Here is a 21,647-nt window from a genome sequence, read left to right as displayed (position 1 = left end):
ACTGTAACAAAGCTCCAGACTCTGTCCACCTTCTCACTGTTCACTGTCACAAAGCTCCAGACTCTGTCCACCTTCTCACTGTTCACTGTAACAAAGCTCCAGACTCTGTCCACCTTCTCACTGTTCACTGTAACAAAGCTCCAGACTCTGTCCACCTTCTCACTGTTCACTGTCACAAAGCTCCAGACTCTGTCCACCTTCTCACTGTTCACTGTAACAAAGCACCAGACTCTGTCCACCTTCTCACTGTTCACTGTCACAAAGCTCCAGACTCTGTCCACCTTCTCACTATTCACTGTTCACTGTAACAAAGCTCCAGACTCTGTCCACCTTCTCACTGTCACAAAGCTCCAGACTCTGTCCACCTTCTCACTGTTCACTGTAACAAAGCTCCAGACTCTGTCCACCTTCTCACTGTTCACTGTAACAAAGCTCCAGACTCTGTCCACCTTCTCACTGTCACAAAGCTCCAGACTCTGTCCACCTTCTCACTGTTCACTGTCACAAAGCTCCAGACTCTGTCCACCTTCTCACTGTTCACTGTAACAAAGCTCCAGACTCTGTCCACCTTCTCACTGTTCACTGTTCACTGTTCACTGTAACAAAGCTCCAGACTCTGTCCACCTTCTCACTGTTCACTGTCACAAAGCTCCAGACTCTGTCCACCTTCTCACTGTTCACTGTAACAAAGCTCCAGACTCTGTCCACCTTCTCACTATTCACTGTTCACTGTTCACTGTAACAAAGCTCCAGACTCTGTCCACCTTCTCACTGTTCACTGTTCACTGTTCACTGTAACAAAGCTCCAGACTCTGTCCACCTTCTTACTGTTCACTGTTCACTGTTCACTGTAACAAAGCTCCAGACTCTGTCCACCTTCTCACTGTTCACTGTAACAAAGCACCAGACTCTGTCCACCTTCTCACTGTTCACTGTCACAAAGCTCCAGACTCTGTCCACCTTCTCACTATTCACTGTTCACTGTAACAAAGCTCCAGACTCTGTCCACCTTCTCACTGTTCACTGTCACAAAGCTCCAGACTCTGTCCACCTTCTCACTGTTCACTGTAACAAAGCTCCAGACTCTGTCCACCTTCTCACTATTCACTGTCACAAAGCTCCAGACTCTGTCCACCTTCTCACTCTTCACTGTAACAAAGCTCCAGACTCTGTCCACCTTCTCACTGTTCACTGTTCACTGTTCACTGTAACAAAGCTCCAGACTCTGTCCACCTTCTCACTGTTCACTGTCACAAAGCTCCAGACTCTGTCCACCTTCTTACTGTTCACTGTTCACTGTTCACTGTAACAAAGCTCCAGACTCTGTCCACCTTCTCACTGTTCACTGTAACAAAGCACCAGACTCTGTCCACCTTCTCACTGTTCACTGTAACAAAGCTCCAGACTCTGTCCACCTTCTCACTGTTCACTGTCACAAAGCTCCAGACTCTGTCCACCTTCTTACTGTTCACTGTTCACTGTAACAAAGCTCCAGACTCTGTCCACCTTCTCACTGTTCACTGTAACAAAGCTCCAGACTCTGTCCACCTTCTCACTGTTCACTGTAACAAAGCTCCAGACTCTGTCCACCTTCTCACTGTTCACTGTCACAAAGCTCCAGACTCTGTCCACCTTCTCACTGTTCACTGTCACAAAGCTCCAGACTCTGTCCACCTTCTCACTGTTCACTGTCACAAAGCTCCAGACTCTGTCCACCTTCTCACTGTTCACTGTAACAAAGCTCCAGACTCTGTCCACCTTCTCACTGTAACAAAGCTCCAGACTCTGTCCACCTTCTTCAGTTGTGCAGACGTTGATCAGCTCCTCTGGGTGATGGCAGAGAGGACTCTTCATCTGGGAGAGCTGCTGGTGTAAGGTCATTTCTACCACAGTGGATGAGCAGGGCATCTGGCACAGGAGGACTACGGCCTCAGAGAGGTTTAACAAAGTGCTGCTGCAGCGTTACACTGTTAATGTAATTGAACCGCTGATTTATGATCTCCAAGCTTCAAAATGAGTCATTCATATTTCATCTACAGTGTGACACACACACACACACACACACACACACACACACACAATAACCCAGAGTTTGAGGTCTCCCTTCAGGCTGTACTCCATCTGTGACGGATGAATTCATGTGTTCTGACTTTGGGCTCATATCCCCCAATATCCAAAGAACGACATCATCAGAATGTTCACATATTTAAAATCCTCTTCTCCATGTTCCTCTAATATGTGTCTCTAGTCCGTCTACAAACCCCCCAATGATGAGAAAAGTCCATCCTCTCCGTCTTCTGCCTGCTCCACTTTTCAGGAAATGTGTGCTCAAACAGGCCGTTTGGAGATTTTCCCTTCATGACATCACAAAGGGCAGTAGCCCCTCCCCCAGGTGGGTGACAATCCCACAGCTAGGTGTTTGTTCTGTCCTCTGAGTCTGCCTTCTCACCGTAAACAATAGGACATGGAGCGAGAAAGACTGAGTACACCCAAGCCCTTCCAGAGAGGGGGCGTGGTCAGACACAGCTCATTTACATATTTAAAGGTACAGACACAGAAACAGCCTGTTCTGAGCAGGGCTGAAATAGAGGGGTTTATAGACATGATCAAATACAGGATCAGAGTGGATTTAGAACAAGAAACTTCACACACATGTTGAAGAGGAGCTCTGAGACTTATTTAAACTGAAGAGGAGGAGGAGGAGATGTCACCTTTAAATACCAACAATCAGAATCTATATGATGATCTCTGACTTGACTTCATCAGTGGTATATATTTCTAGTGTAGATGTATCTGCTTTAATATATCTGTTATGTGTGGTCTTGAGGCCTGTACCTTGAGGGTGTTGGATGTGTTTCGCTTTGTGACGCTGCATTAAAGCTGCTGCTCAGACGTCTGCTCAGGATGAACCTCATCACCTCCGTCTCTCTGCAGTTTGTAAGAATCAATAAAGTGCTGCTGACACGTTGACTAACTGTTTCCTTCCTCTCTGAGGTGCAGCAACAAACCGTCGCAGGATGTTATTACGACAGAGAGGTTTCAAACTTTAAAGCTTGTGAACAGGAGGATGGATAACCCTGCTCTGTTTGAACCAGCATTAAAGGGGTTAAATCACCTTATGGACACTTTTTACCTCTAGTTTGGTCTCCTCTCTTTTCTGAGGAAAACAATCCAACATATGAGTGGAGCTGCATATAGAAAACACTTTGTAGAGTTTCACTGTAAGGTCTACTGTACCATACTCTGGGTCTCATGTTGTCTAACTTGGGGGCGCCGGTGGCCTAGTGTTTGGTTCGTGCGCCCCATGTGCCCATGGGTTGTAGTCCCGAAACAGGCGGACCGGGTTTGGATCTGACCTGTAGCTCCTTTCCTGCGCGTCCCCACTCTTTCCCCTCTGTGGTTTATTTTAATATTTTGGTAACACTTTATATTAAGGTGCTTGTAGATTCTTATTAACACAAATAAGACTATATAAGTGTTAATAGAGGCATAATTAACACATTTATTATGTCTTATTAGAAACTTATTAACACTTTATATAACGTCATAAAAATTAATAAGATGTTTATTAACATAAATAAGACTTCATGAGTGTTAATTAAACTATTAATTAACAATTGGCTTATAAGATATTAATTAACACAAAGAAACGTGTTTATAGACCACTTATCAACGTTCATAAGATGTTTATTAACATTGATAAGACTTTATTAGGTTCATATTAATGCCTTATAAAGATTAATAAATATTTATTATGCAGTTAATAAGTGCATAATAAAGTATTTATTAACACTTATTTGTGCTAATAAGAATCTAATAATTAAGTGACTTATTACCTGTTATTAATGCTTATTACAAGCACCTTAATATAAAGTGTTACCCATATGGTACATATATTTCTTGAGGCTGAGTTGTTGACAGGTTTTAAAACTATAATCTGTGATCACTGTCATGAACTCTGAGCTGTGCGAGTGATTTCATGAAACCGACTGGTTCTCCTGTGAGAGGCCCTTCTTAATGTTTACAATGTTGGAAGACAGCGCCATCTGGTGGCCAGAGACAGAAGTACAGTGAAAGTGAAATGTTTGCACATCATGAATAAAAGAAAACTTGAATTTCAACATTTATTCTGAAGCGCACAGGAAGTAGCAAAACATCACATGTACGCTGCCCTACAAAGGCAAAAGACCTTAACTCGCCAGAGTGTAGAACTAAGAAAAATGACTTTAAAGTATTTTTGTTGTCCAGCAAAATGAGTTGCAGGCAGAATATTGAAAATGTGGCAATTCTTTGTCTTTTTATCAGGTTATTAATGTACATAAAAATATTGAGCTTAAATATGACCTCTGATCCTTATTTGGAAGTTAAGGTACTCTGCCTTTGCATTGCCTGTACAATAATAAGAGGTCATGCCAAGGCAAAAGGCAGTAACTTCCATTTGATAGCTCCCTTGGTTGGACTCAGAGCGTAGAGGGAGCAAGGAGGAGCAGTACATGAAAACAGACACTTTTTTAGAACTTTAGCTATTGTGAACGTACAAAAGTAGGTACATAGATTAAATATACGAACCCCAAAAAGGGCATAATATGGGCTCTTTAAATCAGTATATGATAATAATGATAACATATACATGAAATCTAGTGATCATGGCACAATTAAGTGCTTGATGACAGATATTAAAACAAAGGCATAACATCTTAACTCTACTGCAGTGAAACAGTAACTTCACTTTGATCCGCAGTAAAGCAAAGACAGAAGACCTTAACTCAGTTTGAGCATTCCTGAACACTGCAGTACAAAGACCCTGATGAGTGAAGTTACTGGACTCTGCCTTGGTTTCTCGAGGGCTTTTGGAAGTTAAGGCAAATACAACCTACTATTTTCTCAAAAGAACAGCACAATTGACTCAACATATTTGTCCACATGATAAAGCACATCTGTAATGTTCCAAAAATGACAAAAACTCATTTTCGAAAAAGTTACTGCCTTTTGCCTTTGTAGGGCAGTACGCTCCACTGGTGAAATGTTTCTGAAAAGGTTAAAAATAAACGACTACAGGTGGATCTACACAGACTGAGGGGTTTCATAGAGACTGGAGGTGACTGACACTTTAAACCTCATCCTCTGACTCCTTCAGCATCAGAGCTGAACACAAGGCTGCTTCATGTTCAGAGATCTGGATCCACTGAATTATAAAAACATCGGAAGGTTTTAGTAAGAAAGACTCGATCTGAAACTTAGAAACCTGTTTTGTATTTGATATAAACTATTTTCTCTCCACACCGACAGGAACACAGCTGACAGTCATGAAGTAGCAGAGTTGAACTACCAGGGGGCTCCACAGTCTGAAACATGGCAGGTGAACAGATCAGAGCAAAGTGAGGTCACAGTGTGCAGTGACCTCTGACCTGTGGGCAGGTCAGACAGAGGAGGTAAGCTATCTGATTTAAAGGGATACTTCACTCATTAACATTAATCTTTGTATCATTAGAAACCTGGTAGTATTTTTGAATGGTCATGCATCCCGCCCTCATTTTCCCCTGAGATGGGAAATCTTTGTATTTCTAAGTCTGGAAATTCAAAGTCCAAATTCCAGTGACGCAAAATGATGATTTTTGTGTCACTGGAATTTCCAAGACCAATTCTGGAAGAAATCTCTGAATCAGTTGAGGAAATGGTCTCATGTGTTGAAGTAAATATGTCTGTAAATGTTTTTATTACTATATTTCTACTGCTATATTGTATATTCTTATTGTATATTGTATATTTTTTGTATAGTTCACTTCATCTGTCTACTGTCTACTCGCCGTTATATTGAATAGTTTCTGTTGATAACATGTCTGCACTCCTGCACTTTAACTGATGTATCACTGATTGCACAGCTCCCTAAGTAAATACTGTCCATTTACGACTCATTTTTTGCACATTTACATTTAATCTTTCATATTTAAGACTAGTAATGCTCAGTTACATCCTGGTGCTTATTTACTTTGTATTTAATATTATATTGTGTTTAGATTTGCTCATATTGTGTGTTTGGATAACCTGCTGCTGTAACGCCACAATTTCCCAGTTTGGGATCAATAAAGTCATTCTATTCTATTCTATTCTATTCTATTTTGGAGAAACTGTAACGATCGAATTTCCCTCTGGGATTAATAAAGTATTTCTGATTCTGAACTAGAGGACCTGCGGTGCAGTGCATTCTGGGATTTGGTGTCTTTCATCCACATGAGCCAAAAAGACACTTTCTGTCTTTTCTCGGTCAAGAAGGAACCAACTTCAAAATGTATTTCACATTTCTACATATATGACCCGATGTCAATACAGATTCATGTTTCATGGTGAAGTATCCCTTTAACAAAGATTTGAACTTAAAGACATTTGTAGTTCTCTGAAGACCTCCTGCCTGAGCTTACAGACTGACGGGCTTAAAGCAGGTCTGGACATTCAGAGACCAGCAGTCCTCCAGTTCTACAAAGTTCCTGCCCCCCATCAGACGGATCCAAAGGGGAACTCGCCGGCCGTCCTCACATGGTGAAAGACGAGCCGTTCTCGCTGCCTACGTCCACCGTGCGGCGAGTGGACATGAAGTAATCGGAGGTGGTCCTGGAGAAGCGGCGTGGAGCGATGTACCTCTTGCCCAGACACCACAGGTCCCGCACGATCCTCCTGAAGTGGGTCCTGAACTTCACCCCCACGAAGGCATACAGGATGGGGTTCAGGCAGCAGTGTAGGTAGGCGACGGTCTGCGTCAGCGTCTTTGCCGTGAGCATGGCGTCCGACTCTTCACACGACAGTTCTCCAAACATGTTGACCGTGTCGATGAGCAGTGTGACGTTGTACGGGAGATGACACGTGACGAACACCACCACCACCACCATCACCACCCGCACCGCCTTGTGCCGCTGGAAGTTTTTGGCCTTGAGCAGCGTGACGATGACGGCGGTGTAGCAGAAGAGCATGACGAGCAGCGGCAGGAAGAAGCCCACGGCGAGCTGCGTGCTGGGGACCGCCACCTTGGTCTTCCACGCCGTGGCGCTGTCTAGGAACTTGAACTCACAGACGTAGTGAGACGGCTCGGGGGGCTGGATCAGGTCCTCCTCTAACAGGTAGGTGTACCTGCTGTGGGACGGCTCGTACCAGGTGTAAAAGTAGAAGGACGGGACGGACAGCAGGAAGGCGGTGACCCAGACGGCGGCACAGATGAGGCGGCTGTACCGCAGTGAGCGCAGTCTGAAGCTGCGGCGCGCCTGGACGATGGCGATGTAGCGGTCGGTGCTGATGCAGGCGAGCAGCAGCATGCCGCTGTACAGGTTGACGCTGTAGGAGCCGCGCAGCAGCTTGCACGCCACGGGCCCCAGGGACCACGCCGACAGCTCGCTGTAGACGATCAGAGGCAGCGACACCACGAACAGCAGGTCGGCGACGGCCACGTTCAGCAGGTAGATGTCCGTCATGGACTTGGTCCTCTTGTAGAAGGCGTAGGTGACGATCACCAGGATGTTCCCCACGAGGCCCAGGATGCAGATGATGGAGTGGATGTACGGAACAATCACACGCTCCACCCAATGGTTGGTCTGGTGAGAGCACGGTTCATGGCCTCCATATGAACAATCAGTCCCGTTACAGTCGAAATCTGATTGGTTGAGCAAGCTGTCATAGTCTGAGCCCTCCATCGTCACGTCCAGCTGTAAACAGAGACAGAGCATTAACACACAGCGAGGAGGAATCAAAGAGAGAAAACAAAACATAAAGAAACATTTGAGTCATGAACAACAGAGACGATAAAAGACGTCTCCCTGCGCTCTTTGGCCTCCATCACTGTGTGTTCATGCAGCTGAATACACCTGAGAGACGATTTCATCTGGATACAAAAGTCCGGCAAGGACTTGAGATTTGGAGGTTTTACACATCCGTCCGGCTTAGATAGCCTAAACCTTTGTCATCAACATGTTCTGTTTTGACCCCGAGTGTATCATCCTACTGAAAGCGACGTGACATGATTAAAAATTGCCCCCATCTATTGTGTATTACCACTACACTGCCCAAAGCATGCTGGGTAACATAGCAACCAGGCTATTTCCATCTTTCCTCTGTCAGGAGGTCATCATGTTGCATTTAAATCAAATGGTGGTTTACTGGTCAGTAAATAAAGTTTGTGTTGATTTAAAGACAGCGAGTGAGCAGAGGAGGGGGGGCAGAGAGACTTGAGGGCTGAGGGTCTGAACTTCACAATGTTAGCATAGCTCGACTAGCGTAGAGGTAGCTAGCAGGATTACAAACCCCACCTGGTGGACGCAGATGGTACTACAAGAGCTGCTCACTCACTTATGATGAAAACGATAGAAATCAAGACACAGGACTTAGACGTTTGAACCTTTTTCACTTCTGAGAGACCCTCAAATACAGACTGAGACTGTGAGATGTGTACGCAGATGATACTGTGATGTATTTCAATCCAAAGTCCAATCAACAAACACAGAAGAATGGTTATATATAGTCCTGCTTCATCTGAGTAGGTTTTTGACAAAGTGCAGTCTCTTCAAATATTGATATATTTCAGCTTCAGTCCCCCAAATGTTCGAGTCCAACGTTTTAATGGTCAATGAGTGCGACTACTTAAGTAATGGATCAAAACCAGGATCCTGGTTTTGATCGTGTTTTAAGGATCCCGTTTTCCATGTTTGTGCGTGTAAACATCAGATCTGGATTTCAGGAACCAGGATGAGCCCTAATCTTGATTTAGAGAAACCTGATGTTGCTCCCTGGAGAACTTAGAAAGAAAACAGGTCATTTAAAAGCCTTCAACTGGTTTCTGACAGCCGACGACTACCTGCACATGCACCACCTCAGCCAAGGGACGTATCAGCAAAACAAACATGGCGGCGGCAACGAGAACATCTTTATTTCTGGAGCGACGAAGAAACTGAGTTTTGTCTTTTGGTGATGAAAGAATTTAATAAAGCAGGATACGAGTACTGATCATGTAAACAGGGAGAAGAAGATCGAGAAACATTACGGTAAATTTAATCAAGAGAACGCCAGCGTTAGTTTCCAGCTGAGTCAGCAGTTAAGTTACAAGAAGTCAAAATATGTTCATAAATCCTCCCCTGTTGTTTGAAGTCCGGGTCTCGATCTGGGCTCTGGACACTCTGCACTTTGAGAACGTTAGCGGACACTCGGTCACAGCTTTTTGTAAACATGTTTCCTTTAAGTTGGACTTGAAACCTGAGAGAATCATTAAAGGTGTTTTCAGGAGGCTGTGGGTCTTTGACTGGTTCCATTCCGAGATCTGGAAACCATTAGGTTCATTTACATGATGAGATATTCAGATGACATGAAAGTGAAGCACAAATGTCACAGGTTTGGAGTCGTGGTGTGACAGCAGCTGCAGACTCGGTTCTGCAGGTACTGACGCGGTGGGAACGTCCCTGTTGTGGTCGATGGAGGTGGTGGAGATGAGAATGTGTTTGTACTCAAGTGTGCAGAGAAAACAGGTCAGATCAGTCTGAGAGAGCGAGTGACCCACTTCATGTGTAACCTGTGGTTTCACTCACACAGACTCCTGCAGAGATCTTCTTATCAGAGGTTACCTCCACTTTAGTCTCTTCTCCAACAGAACCGGTTAAAGAGCCTCCACACTGCAAGCACAACCAGATCCACACATGCTAAGTGGGTTAGGGTACCCTAACCCCTGTGGCCACATGATGGTATAACAGCCCTCAGTTATGAGGTGGTGGTCGACAGTTTCTTACTTCACAGAGACCGCTGGTTCTTTGACACTTCAATGTTTATTGATGAAGGTCTCGTCTTGAAATCTAAAGCATTTTAACTCGGACTTGTCTCGGTCTCAGACTGGGCGGACTCTGGATTTTAAATCAAAACCAGTCAAGACCACCTCTGAGTCATTACTGAGATTAGAAGGAAAAGCCTCTTTGTAAAAGAACAAATAACTTTATCTGTAGCTTGATTTTTATCCCCCAGTGTTACGGTCTAAGTGAGTGCCACTCCCCCTAAACACAAGATGAGGATTTCTAAGTGATTTTTATCTTCTTGGTCTTGACTCGATCTCGCCCTGCCTTGGTTTTGGTCTCAGTCCGGTCTTGATCCTCTTAGTCTCAGAGCTCTCTGGTCTCGGGTAAGTCTTGGTCTCTGTGGTCTTGACTACAACACCACAATCAGGTCCAGAGTATCAAACCCAGGAGAGGAAGCTGTTCAGATCAGAATCAGTCGGAGCCCAAAGGAGAAACGAAGAGTTCCTCAAACGTTGAACTGAACGCGTTGATCTGCTCTGAACTTCTGCTTCTTCTATCCCCTTAAAGGTTACAACAGGAGCCCAGTTTGTCCCCTCCGACTTCCCCTATTTATAATGTCACAGGAAGTCAAACTAAAAGTCAAACTGCAGCTTGTGTCTTTGTTCAGACGCTGACCATTTTATGTTGAAGGAAAATCAACGAGACCATTTTATTATTTACTCAACGTTAGAAATCAGAGAATCTCGTGTTTCTTCTGCTCGCTGACGTCGGCGTTTGGAGATCACCATGACAACGTGACCTGTGAATCTGTGGTTTGTCCACAGGGGGCGCTAGAGGAACAGTGTGAGAAGTTAAAGGAATAAAAAGGTGTTCAGTCAGGTGTTTGATCACCTGACTTCAGACGTTTACATTTATATTTCTCTTTATTCCTCACGTCACGACCAACACTGAGAATTGAAGCTAGCCATAAACTTCTTTAAAAACACTGAGGGTCGTCGCAATAACACGATCTTAAACTTCGATTTGATTCTAGTAAAAATCTAACGATTTCGAGACCTGTTTGTTACCACGGCAACAGAAGTAGTAGTCCTAGACGCCCAGTGTTTGGTCATGTCTGATTTTTGGGCGTTCATTGGAACAGAGACAGGAAGTGTTCAGGGGGTTTGAACCCATACAGCGCCTTGTCCTTTGTTGTTTTGAATGATAAACGTTGAAGGTGAACTCCTGCACGCCGTGTGAGCTGCATGAACATAAACACAAACATTGACAACGTTTCAGTGCAACGAAGACGGTTTGCAAACGTCTAGAAGATCGTTGGCAACCCTTCAGAAGCACAAGACATGATTCTGTTAAAACTCTCACCATATCGATATCTGTTTGTTACCGTGGCAAAAGAAGTAGAAGTCTTAGACGCCCAGTGATTGGTCAGGTTGACTCCAGCACACCGTCTGAACAAAAAGTGCGACATGGTGGGACATGTTGTGACATGTTGTGACATGGTGGGACATCGTGCCACATCGTGCCCCTGCAGCTGGTGATTACCTCGCTTCTCTCCTTCACACCCATCTCATATTTAAAGCTTACAAACTTATACGTGACGTCTAAACGCCATCGAGTCGCTGACACTCAAACCTTCAGAATATACGTGATTGAAATGTTGGATGTGAATATAAATGTTCAGAACAATCTGAAGAGTTCATGAACATTCCTTCACATTCATCTTTAATCAAGTCTCTTTTTGATTTGACGTTTACAAGGTTTTATTCTGAAAGTTTCAGGAAAAGATGATCTCTATAACTTCCTTATTTCCTCCTGAGTCATGAATCACTTTATTCTGTCTCCTTCAGTGGATGTGTTTTAAGATGAACATCCTGCTGGGACTCTATGCAGCATGGAGAGAAGAGTTCCCTCCAACAACACCACCATATCAAAGAACAGTCATAAAACCAATAAACCAATAAAAACCAATACACCAAAACTCAAGGGCCATCACGCCTTTCGTCAAAGTGGTAAAACACCAACAGTTAGTAGGTCAGGGGAGAATCATTAAGTCTTCCTGTTGCAAAGATTCCCTTACAGCGAACCAGGGATGAAGAAATAGATCTCTCTGTGTGCAGAACAGTAAATTTAATCAAGAGTACGCCAGCGTTTGTTTGCAGCCGAGTCAGCAGTTATGTTCATAAATCCTCCTCTGTTGTTTGAAGACCATGTCTCTCTCTGGACTTTGAGACTTTACGAGAAACAACACTTCAAAGAAGGACTGAAAAAAAGAGGTAAATCAGAGAAGAAGAGAAGAGGTAAATAAGACAAGAAGAAGAAGAAGAGAGTTTTTGATCAAAGAGTGAAAAATCTAAGTCAGAGAAGAGAGAAATAAAAAGCAGAACTCACAGGTTGGCTGGTTGTCGGGCTGCTGCTCGTTCGTCCAGATGATGGTGGTGATAAATGTGTTGCACGACATCCAGACACTGACAACACACCTGAGACGTGTGGGTGAGGAGAGAGAGAGGGGAGAGAGAGAGAGAGAGAGAGAGAGAGAGAGAGAGAGGGGGGGGGGGGAGAGAGAGAGGGCGAGAGGGAAAGAGAGAGAGAAGGGGGAGAGAGCGAGAGAGCGAGGTTACAGACAGAACTGGTTACCCAGAGAGGCCAGGCTGTGTTCACTCATCAGAATCTCACTTCCACCTACACTGTAGCATATATAGAGATTTAAGAGAGGCTCGCTTTGATTACATTTATAATAAATATCCTGACTTTCTCCATCTCCCTGATCCTCAGAAGCTGCTCTATCTATGTGGAGAGAAAAGTCTGTGTGCAGTACGAGCTGCTAAATATGTTCATGATTGTCACATACTAAGACAAAATACACTGAATGTGTGTAGAAATACACTGTAAAAATGATTCATATTATTGTTAATGTTTTTTATTCATATTTGTTATATTTGTTTACTGTATATATTGTTATCATTTGTTAAACTTTTTTTTTTTCTGTACTGCTTCGGCAACATGGATTGTTGATCTGTCATGCCAATAAAGCTAATTTGAATTGAATTGAGAGACAGGAAACCCACTCCCTCTCCCTCTGTAAATGGTTTCACTTTAGAAATGACTCATGTCCTGACGCGTTGTTACTGGATTGGTACAGATGTTTTTGGATTGGTGCAGATGTTACTGGGTTGGCACATATGTTACTGGGCTGGTACAGATGTTACTAGATAGTTACAGATGTTACTGGATTTGCACAGATGTTACTGGATTGGTACAGATGTTACTGGATTGGTACAGATGTTACTGGATGGGCACAGATGTTACTGGATTGGTACAGATGTTTTTGGATTGGTACAGATGTTATTGGTTTGGTACAGATGTTACTGGATTGGTACAGATGTTACTGGATTGGTACAGATGTAATTGGTTTGGTACAGATGTTATTGGATTGAGTTTCATTGATTGACTTGATGTGGCTTTGTTAAATAAATTCTGTTATAATTTAAGAGAGCAGTTGTTTGTGATTACTGGTGTATTTGCATTGTGATATAAGCTGGGTGCAAGGGCTTTGTGTACGGATTTCACGCCTTCAATTTATTAAATACAGTTATTAATTATTAATAATATTAGTAATTAAGTAACTAATTTGAGACTGATTTTAGTGATATTTTGGTTATTTTCCCCTGGTTTCAGGGTGGTGCCCCCGAGTCAATTACACATAGTTTAATAACAGTGTTATTTATATTACTAAATAATTAAATATAAATATTAATAATATAACCCAATTTGACTAGGTAAAACCCCAACAAATGGTGCCCCGTGTGAGGCCTTCAATAAAACCATCTTTATTGCACTGTTAATGCACAGTAATCCGAATCCGAGGAAGTTTAACTTCAGATTGTTGCACATTAAACCTCAAGAAAGAGAGACAAACATCTTACAATACGACCATATCCAAATAATCATTCATGAAACAACCCATTACAACAAAAAGAATTTATTGCTCATTCAAACTGTACAGAATTAAATATTGACGATACAAAGAGGTGCATGATGGGAAAGCAGAGCGTGGTCAGGCCACATCCTCCATGTAGTCGGCTCCGTGACTCTGACTGAGCTGAGAGACGCTCAGGTCCTGAGTGGTTTCATCAAACTGCAGAACAAAGAGCAGCACAAGGGTTAATGTAAGCATTTAAAGGGACAGTACACACAGGGAAAACCTCAAACAGGAAGGGTGAGCACCTTGTCGCTGTTCTCAGGACCCTCGATGGAAACTTCCTCAATCTCCTCTCCGATACTGAGCTCACTCTTAGAGAGGTCGGACCGATGACTGTAACAGTGAAACAGGAAACTGTGAGACATTTTCTTCTCAGGTGTGAGCATCGTTTTAATCAACAAAACAGAGAGGGTGACCAGGGGTCTCGCTTTGGTCGAGACTGTGGAGTATTTTCATCAGCAGTCCCACAAAGTGAGATCCTGTTCCTCATCTGTTTGGAGCGTTCAGCACCCTGAAGTGTGATCCAGCATGTGGTCAGTCCTACCTGTTGAAGTCATCGTCGTACTCCACATCGTCATCTGTCAAACAAAGATTTAATTGTTGGTCTTTTCATTCTTTAGGAGCAGGAGGACACGATGACAGAGAACCACAGAAAAGAGTGAAATAATTTGACTGTTTGCAGACGACACTCATGTTTATCACAGAGGAAGAAATCAGCAGAGAGGTCTTTCCTCCTGTCAGTCTGATTCTGTTTAATAAAGTCTCCTGTGTAACCTTTATTGGAACCCCCCCCCCCCCCCCCCCTCTTTAAATCAGGCCTTTGGGGGGCGTGAATATATTTACTATGAGATGGTAGTCCATGTGGTGGATCCAGTCCTACCTAAATGCAGAGATCCAGTCTTATCGTTGGGGGTCTTTGAGTCTCTGAATCCAGGATCTCTGGGCGCTCCTGCAGGAAGAGAGAGCAGCTTGGTGACACACACACTTCATATCACACTCTGAAAAGAGGACGTGTGAGTGAGCTCAGGTTGGACTGTTTGGGTATTCCTGCACGTCGTTACCTGTGCAGGAACACTCAGGAACGACGGGCGATCACGGCCCAATCAGCTGCTCCGACTGGTCAGATGATTTTCTGTCATGTTCAGTGTGTCTCTGATCTAAAATCAGATAAAGGCTCTAAAAGTCGACTTCTCACCGTTCCTGCTGTGGCTCTGCTCAGACACGCTGCTCCCTCCTCCTCTTGGTCTCGGAGCCTCTGACAGGGACCTGACTGGACTCTCTCTGGCCCCGGACGCCTCCACCTTCCTGGGATACAAACAGCTCACAGTCAGGTCAAGTAGAGAAGAGCCTCATTAATAAACACAGAGACAGGTAGGAGTACATCTGAAGCTCACCTGAGCTCAGAGGGAGGATCATTTTGCTCGCCCTCTGAGTCAGCAGCCAGGAGAGACAGACTGACACCACAAAGAGAGAGAGAGAGAGAGAGAGAGAGAGAGAGGGAGAGAGAGAGACAGAGACAGAGACAGAGACAGAGAGAGAGAGAGAGACAGAGACAGAGAGACAGAGACAGAGAGAGAGAGAGAAAGATGTATTATTTTTTTTCTGGGGTCTGTTACTAAACTGATCACTCTTCATAATAACATAAAGTCATGTGCTTTATTTTGACGTTATGTACAAGAGGTCATGGTGCTCAGGCACGATAAGTCCTGGTGCTGTGTAGCGGAGGGGGCCAATCGTGCTCGAGTACGGCACGGTACAGATTGCCTGTGTTATCGCGCCCTAAACCTGATCCATGTCCTCACAGAGTCCTGAACCCACATACAGGACTGAGGGGCTAATGGGACTCTCAGGTCCGGTTAGTGTCTCACTTCTCCTCTCTGATGTTTGAGAGTCTGAAAGCAGGACTGAGAGAAGCCCTGGGCTGGTCCTCCATTTAATCCTCTATCAGGACTACACCCACCCCACCATGTCAAACACAGTTATCATCTCACTGTCACAGTCAGGAGCTCCTCATGACATCACACACAGGCTGATGACATCACACACAGGTTGATGACATCACACACAGGCTGATGACATCACACACAGGCTGATGACATCACACATCAGAGTGGCTCAGCAGAGTGTAAATAGAGTTTAATACAAAGTGTAAACTCAATGTGAAACATGTCACTGTGTCTGAATCCTGAGGTTGAACAGGTTTCCTTTCTTATCTTCTAGCCACTGTGATGCATGCTGGGAAATAAGCAGCAGCCACAACACACATGTTCAAACACGTTTCCTCCTGGTTTGTATCCAAGGCGGCGCCAACATGAGCCACTGTCCCCGTTATCATAAAAAAACATGGTGTGTTGTCAGAGACAGGAGAGAAAGATGAAACATGAGCTGGGACTGGTTTCCTCCCGACGCCGGGTCTCACCTGAGGGGAGAGGCGAAGCTCGCTAGTCTGTCCCTCAGGCTACGTATGGTCTACTTTCCTCAGCGAAGAAAACCAAATACTACACGTCTAATGAGCTCAAAATAGAAATCACCAAAGAGGAAGATTATGAAGGTCAGAGAAGGATATTATGAAGGTATGAATCCATTAGAGACGTTAGTAGAGGTGAGTCTCTGGAGGCGCTCCTGTTTTATTTTGAATTATTTGTTACAATAACTTCTAACGATACAGGACACAGGCACTGGGAAGCTACAAGCTAACTAAAGAGCGCTAACATTAGCATGCTAACACAACAATTGCTGCTCGAGCAAAGGACCCTTTTGTCCGCTGCTTGGGCTTAATGGAGCTTTATTATGTTCTGTTCTAATTAATAAATCCTGTGTGTGAACGCGAGGGGAGGGGGGTTGGAGGTGTGTCTCTAGAGGAGGCTTCAGTGTGGAGGAGGTGTGGCCTAACAGCAGTTTGTTTTGGTTTCATGCTGGAGCTAAAGGGCGACATCTACTGGATCAAAAAGGCACACCTTCTTCCTTTAACATTGATTTGGTTTAGCTGCAGGTTGTTGTTGGTTTCTTACATATATATTTATATAGTAAATGTTTGTTTGTTTAGATACCAGAAGACAGAGGTCTGAGGTTTGGCGCCTCTCGACCCGTTCAGACAGACGAGACAAGAGAAACACAGGAGGGGAAAGAATCGGATGGAGAGCACATGCATCTTTTTCTGACCATTGTTGGAACATTATTAAAGATCATCAGAGCATCGTTCCTCTAAATCATGAACTATCAGCTCCTTTTGAATCTTTAATAAAGAACAAAGTCTCAGAAAAAGTGGAGGCGCTCTACTCTCTGAGGCCAGGTGGACATGGAGAGTGTGCACACTCACTCGCTGAGGCTTCTGCCTCGCCTCATGGGGGACACCACCGGCCCAAAGACACTCTCCTCCCTCAGGGGGACAATGCTGCAGGGTGAGGGGGGCGGAGTCACAGGTGGAGAGGACAGGGGAAGAGAGGAGGGCAGGAAGGATGAGGTCAGGATGCAAGGAGGCAAAAGAGGACACAAGGAGACAGAGCAGGCAGTATAATAGAGAAACAAGGACATTAAAGTGAAGACATCAGAGGACAGGAGACAACTGGACAGGTAAGACAAACTCAGAGGGACGTACAGGATGCACCAGACCTCATTAAATATTCTCAGATATCTGTTCTGCTGTGAGACTTTAACCCTTAATTCACAGGATGTCAACCACTGGACACTCAAACTCTAGTGGACACCGGAGGAACTGCAGCTGTAAAGTTGGACATTTTAACATGGAGCTCTATGGGGACTGACTCACTGCAGGAGACAGACTCTAGTGGACACCGGAGGAACTGCAGCTGTAAAGTTAGACATTTTAACATAGAGCTCTATGAGGACTGACTCACTGCAGGAGACAGACTCTAGTGGACACTGGAGGAACTGCAGCTGTAAAGTTAGACATTTTAACATAGAGCTCTATGAGGACTGACTCACTGCAGAAGACAGACTCTAGTGGACACTGGAGGAACTGCAGCTGTAAAGTTGGACATTTTAACATGGGGCTCTATGAGGACTGACTCACTGCAGGAGACAGACTCTAGTGGACACTGGAGGAACTGCAGCTGTAAAGTTAGACATTTTAACATGGAGCTCTATGAGGACTGACTCACTGCAGGAGACAGACTCTAGTGGACACTGGAGGAACTGCAGCTGTAAAGTTGGACATTTTAACATGGGGCTCTATGAGGACTGACTCACTGCAGGAGACAGACTCTAGTGGACACTGGAGGAACTGCAGCTGTAAAGTTGAACATTTAAAAAACTAAAAGAGCGTCTATTGTTTGACTGGTGAAGATGTGATATATGTGGAGACCTGTAGCCTTAGTTTCACTTCTCTGAATCAGAGATCTGAGATGACACGATGATAACAGGAACAGAGAGAAAGTAAAGAAGAGCAGAGGAGACATGACGCACTAAAGCAAGAAGACTAACCAGGAAGTAAAGAGAGAGTTCATCATAGCAGAGCTCTGACCCGGCTCTCAGAGCTGCACAGTTTGATACTCACTCTCTCTGACTGTTCGTCCTCTCTGAAGACTCCTTCTCTCCAATCAGAGAGCTACGAGAGAACACACACACACACACACACACACACACACACACACACACACACACACACACACACACACACACACACACACACACACACACACACACACACACACACACACACACACACACACACACACACACACACACACACACACACACACACACACACACACACACACACACACACACACACACACACACACCTCAGGCTGACGTTTAGTCAAGAGCACAACAAACATGTAGGAAATAGTGAAGAGCTGATCTTTGGTCTGTTTTATATCAAACTGCACCTCACATTTCATATCAACGTCTACATCCTGGATTTCTTCTTTGTTAGTTTCTCTCATTCACAAAAAAGTGACAGAAAGAGGTAAAGCCTTAGAGGGTTATTCTGCTGTTTTTAGATTACACCCCAATAGTTCTCATATTACTTACTTAAGATCACAAGAGAACTACAAGATCACAGGAGAAATACAAGATCACAGAGAACTACAAGATCACAGGAGAACTACAAGATCACAAGAGAACTACAAGATCACAAGAGAACTACAAGATCACAGGAGAACTACAAGATCACAGAGAACTACAAGATCACAAGAGAACTACAAGATCACAGGAGAACTACATGATCACAGGAGAACTACAAGATCACAAGAGAACTACAAGATCACATGAGAACTACAAGATCACAGGAGAACTACAAGATCACAAGAGAACTACAAGATCACAGGAGAACTACAAGATCAGGAGAGAACTACAAGATCACAGGAGAACTACAAGATCACAGGAGAACTACAAGATCGCAGGAGAACTACATGATCACAGGAGAACTACAAGATCACAAGAGAACTACAAGATCACAGGAGAACTACAAGATCACAGGAGAACTACAAGATCATAGAGAACTACAAGATCACAAGAGAACTACAAGATCACAGGAGAACTACAAGATCACATGACTCCGGCTGATCCAATCACAACAAAGAAGCTGCCCTGAGGTCAGAGGTCAATAGAAGCTGGCCTGAGGTCAGAGGTCAATAGAAGCTGGCCTGAGGTCAGAGGTTAATAGAAGCTGGCCTGAGGTCAGAGGCCAATAGAAGCTGGCCTGATGTCAGAGGTCAATAGAAGCTGGCCTGAGGTCAGAGGTCAATAGAAGCTGGCCTGAGGTCAGAGGTCAATAGAAGCTGGCCTGAGGTCAGAGGTTAATAGAAGCTGCCCTGAGGTCAGAGGTTAATAGAAGCTGGCCTGAGGTCAGAGGTTAATAGAAGCTGGCCTGAGGTCAGAGGTTAATAGAAGCTGCCCTGAGGTCAGAGGTCAATAGAAGCTGCCCTGAGGTCAGAGGTCAATAGAAGCTGGCCTGAGGTCAGAGGTCAATAGAAGCTGCCCTGAGGTCAGAGGTTAATATAGCTGCTTATTAAAATATATCAGGGCTCTTTCATATTAAAGATAAAGGTCGGTTGTCCTCACCAGCCATAGGTCTTCTGTGGTTTGGGCAGCGGGTCGTCGAAGAACGAGTCCCCCTCGTCAGGGTCGTCCTCCAGGTCCAGGTCCTCCCGGTCCAGGTCCTCCCGGTCCCTCTGCAGACCCGAGGTGTCTCCGTGTTTGGAGTCCCGCTGCTGCTGCTGGGAGTCTCCTTTACCCAGAGACGCCCCGCTCTCTGAGCCCTGATCAAAGACACAAAGACACAAATACACAAAGACACAAAGACACAAATACACAAAGACACAGCGACACAGCGACACAGCGACACAAAGACACAACGACACAAAGACACAACGACACAAAGACACAAAGACACAACGACACAAATACACAAAGACACAACGACACAGCGACACAACGACACAAATACACAACGACACAAATACACAACGACACAAAGACACAAATACACAACGACACAAAGACACAAAGACACAACGACACAAAGACACAAATACACAACGACACAAAGACACAAATACACAACGACACAACGACACAAACACACAACGACACAACGACACAAATACACAAAGACACAAAGACACAAAGACACAACGACACAACAACACAAAGACACAAACACACAAACACACAACGACACAAAGACACAGACACAACGACACAAAGACACAAACACACAAACACACAACGACACAACGACACAAAGACACAGACACAACGACACAAAGACAACGACACAAAGACACAAAGACACAACGACACAAAGACACAATGACACAACGACACAAAGACAACGACACAAAGACACAAAGACACAACGACACAAAGACACAACGACACAAAGACACAAATACACAACGACACAAATACACAAAGTCACAAAGACACAAACACACAAACACACAACGACACAAAGACAACGACACAGACACAACGACACAAAGACAACGACACAAAGACACAAAGACACAAAGACACAACGACACAAAGACACAATGACACAACGACACAAAGACAACGACACAAAGACACAAAGACACAACGACACAAAGACACAACGACACAAAGACACAAATACACAACGACACAAAGACACAACGACACAAAGACACAAAGACACAAATACACAAAGTCACAAAGACACAAAGACACAAAGACACAACGACACAAACACACAACGACACAAAGACACAAATACACAACGACACAAAGACACAACGACACAAAGACACAACGACACAAAGACACAAAGACACAACGACACAAAGACAGCTTCAGGTCAAAGACTGGAGGATCATCTCTTCCCACTGACGGGTCTTAATGATGTGTTTGTATTCTGATTAGTGAGGCGTCTCAGAACAGGATGTGAGCTCCTCGTACTTCAGTCTGTTTGTTGTGTTAAAGATGAAACAGAGAGACATGTTGATGGTGACAGTGAGCAGGATGCTGGGACTGAGAGGGTTAATAATGATGTAACACGTGTGATGTCAGAGTTAGTAAGCAGAGGTGATGATCTTTATGAGAGCAGTGAGTGTTAGCATGAAGCTAAAGCTAATCCTCAGGGTGTTACCTTGGCTGCTGTCTGAATCTGTCCTCTGAGATTCTGTCCTTTAAACCGAGGGATCTGTGCACGACAGGGACACGGATCAGCTGACAAACACCTGACAGCTTTATTGGACAGACCGTCCACCAGTCACATTAGAGCTTTATTTACATGTTAGCAACAGTTAGCAGCTAGCTGAGTTTATGTTTGGTGTTTATGTTGATGCTCTCTGCGTTAGACTCAGGACTGTTGTTGGCAGAAAGTGAATTAGTTGTTGACGTCTGTGCTGCAGTGATGTCAGACTCACAGATACAGTGACATCACAGGTGGGTGTGGTTTAGGGTTGTCATGATACCAGAGG

General features: G+C 44.3%; 2 protein-coding genes across 8 annotated transcripts in view; both read right to left on the bottom strand.

Annotated features, from left to right (window-relative positions):
- Positions 1-4,110: 4,110 nt before the first annotated feature.
- ccr6a (chemokine (C-C motif) receptor 6a) lies at positions 4,111-12,292 on the bottom strand. Of its 2 annotated transcripts, none has more exons than XM_061052853.1 (2): positions 12,147-12,292; positions 4,111-7,691 (listed from the first exon to the last, which is right to left on the bottom strand). In XM_061052853.1, exon 2 carries the CDS (start codon positions 7,677-7,679, stop codon positions 6,531-6,533), a length of 1,149 nt encoding a protein of 382 aa, XP_060908836.1. In that variant the 5' UTR covers positions 7,680-7,691; positions 12,147-12,292; the 3' UTR covers positions 4,111-6,530. The 2 variants fall into 2 exon arrangements, with proteins under 2 accessions (XP_060908836.1, XP_060908835.1); XM_061052852.1 differs by lacking the exon at positions 12,147-12,292 and adding an exon at positions 11,121-11,209.
- Positions 12,293-13,721: 1,429 nt separating this feature from the next.
- The window catches only part of cep43 (centrosomal protein 43), a 37,332-nt gene continuing 29,406 nt past the window's right edge, over positions 13,722-21,647 (bottom strand). Inside the window, exons 11-20 of one of the 6 annotated variants that reach the window (XM_061052835.1) lie at positions 21,314-21,367; positions 19,765-19,961; positions 18,254-18,304; positions 17,057-17,131; positions 15,132-15,191; positions 14,933-15,042; positions 14,618-14,686; positions 14,282-14,315; positions 13,983-14,070; positions 13,722-13,893 (exon numbers count right to left, since the gene is read on the bottom strand). In XM_061052835.1, coding sequence (XP_060908818.1) covers positions 13,813-13,893; positions 13,983-14,070; positions 14,282-14,315; positions 14,618-14,686; positions 14,933-15,042; positions 15,132-15,191; positions 17,057-17,131; positions 18,254-18,304; positions 19,765-19,961; positions 21,314-21,367 — 819 coding nt within the window. In that variant the 3' untranslated portion in view covers positions 13,722-13,812. The remainder of the gene's footprint in view (positions 13,894-13,982; positions 14,071-14,281; positions 14,316-14,617; positions 14,687-14,932; positions 15,043-15,131; positions 15,192-17,056; positions 17,132-18,253; positions 18,305-19,764; positions 19,962-21,313; positions 21,368-21,647) is intronic. The other 5 variants (XM_061052838.1, XM_061052836.1, XM_061052840.1 and 2 more) reach the window with 5 other exon arrangements.

This window comes from Labrus mixtus, chromosome 12, assembly GCF_963584025.1.
Source record: "Labrus mixtus chromosome 12, fLabMix1.1, whole genome shotgun sequence".
In the NCBI taxonomy this organism is placed as follows: Eukaryota; Metazoa; Chordata; class Actinopteri; order Labriformes; family Labridae; genus Labrus; species Labrus mixtus.
Note: the sequence above shows the minus strand (reverse complement) of the source record. Positions and strands in the feature narration are given on the sequence as shown.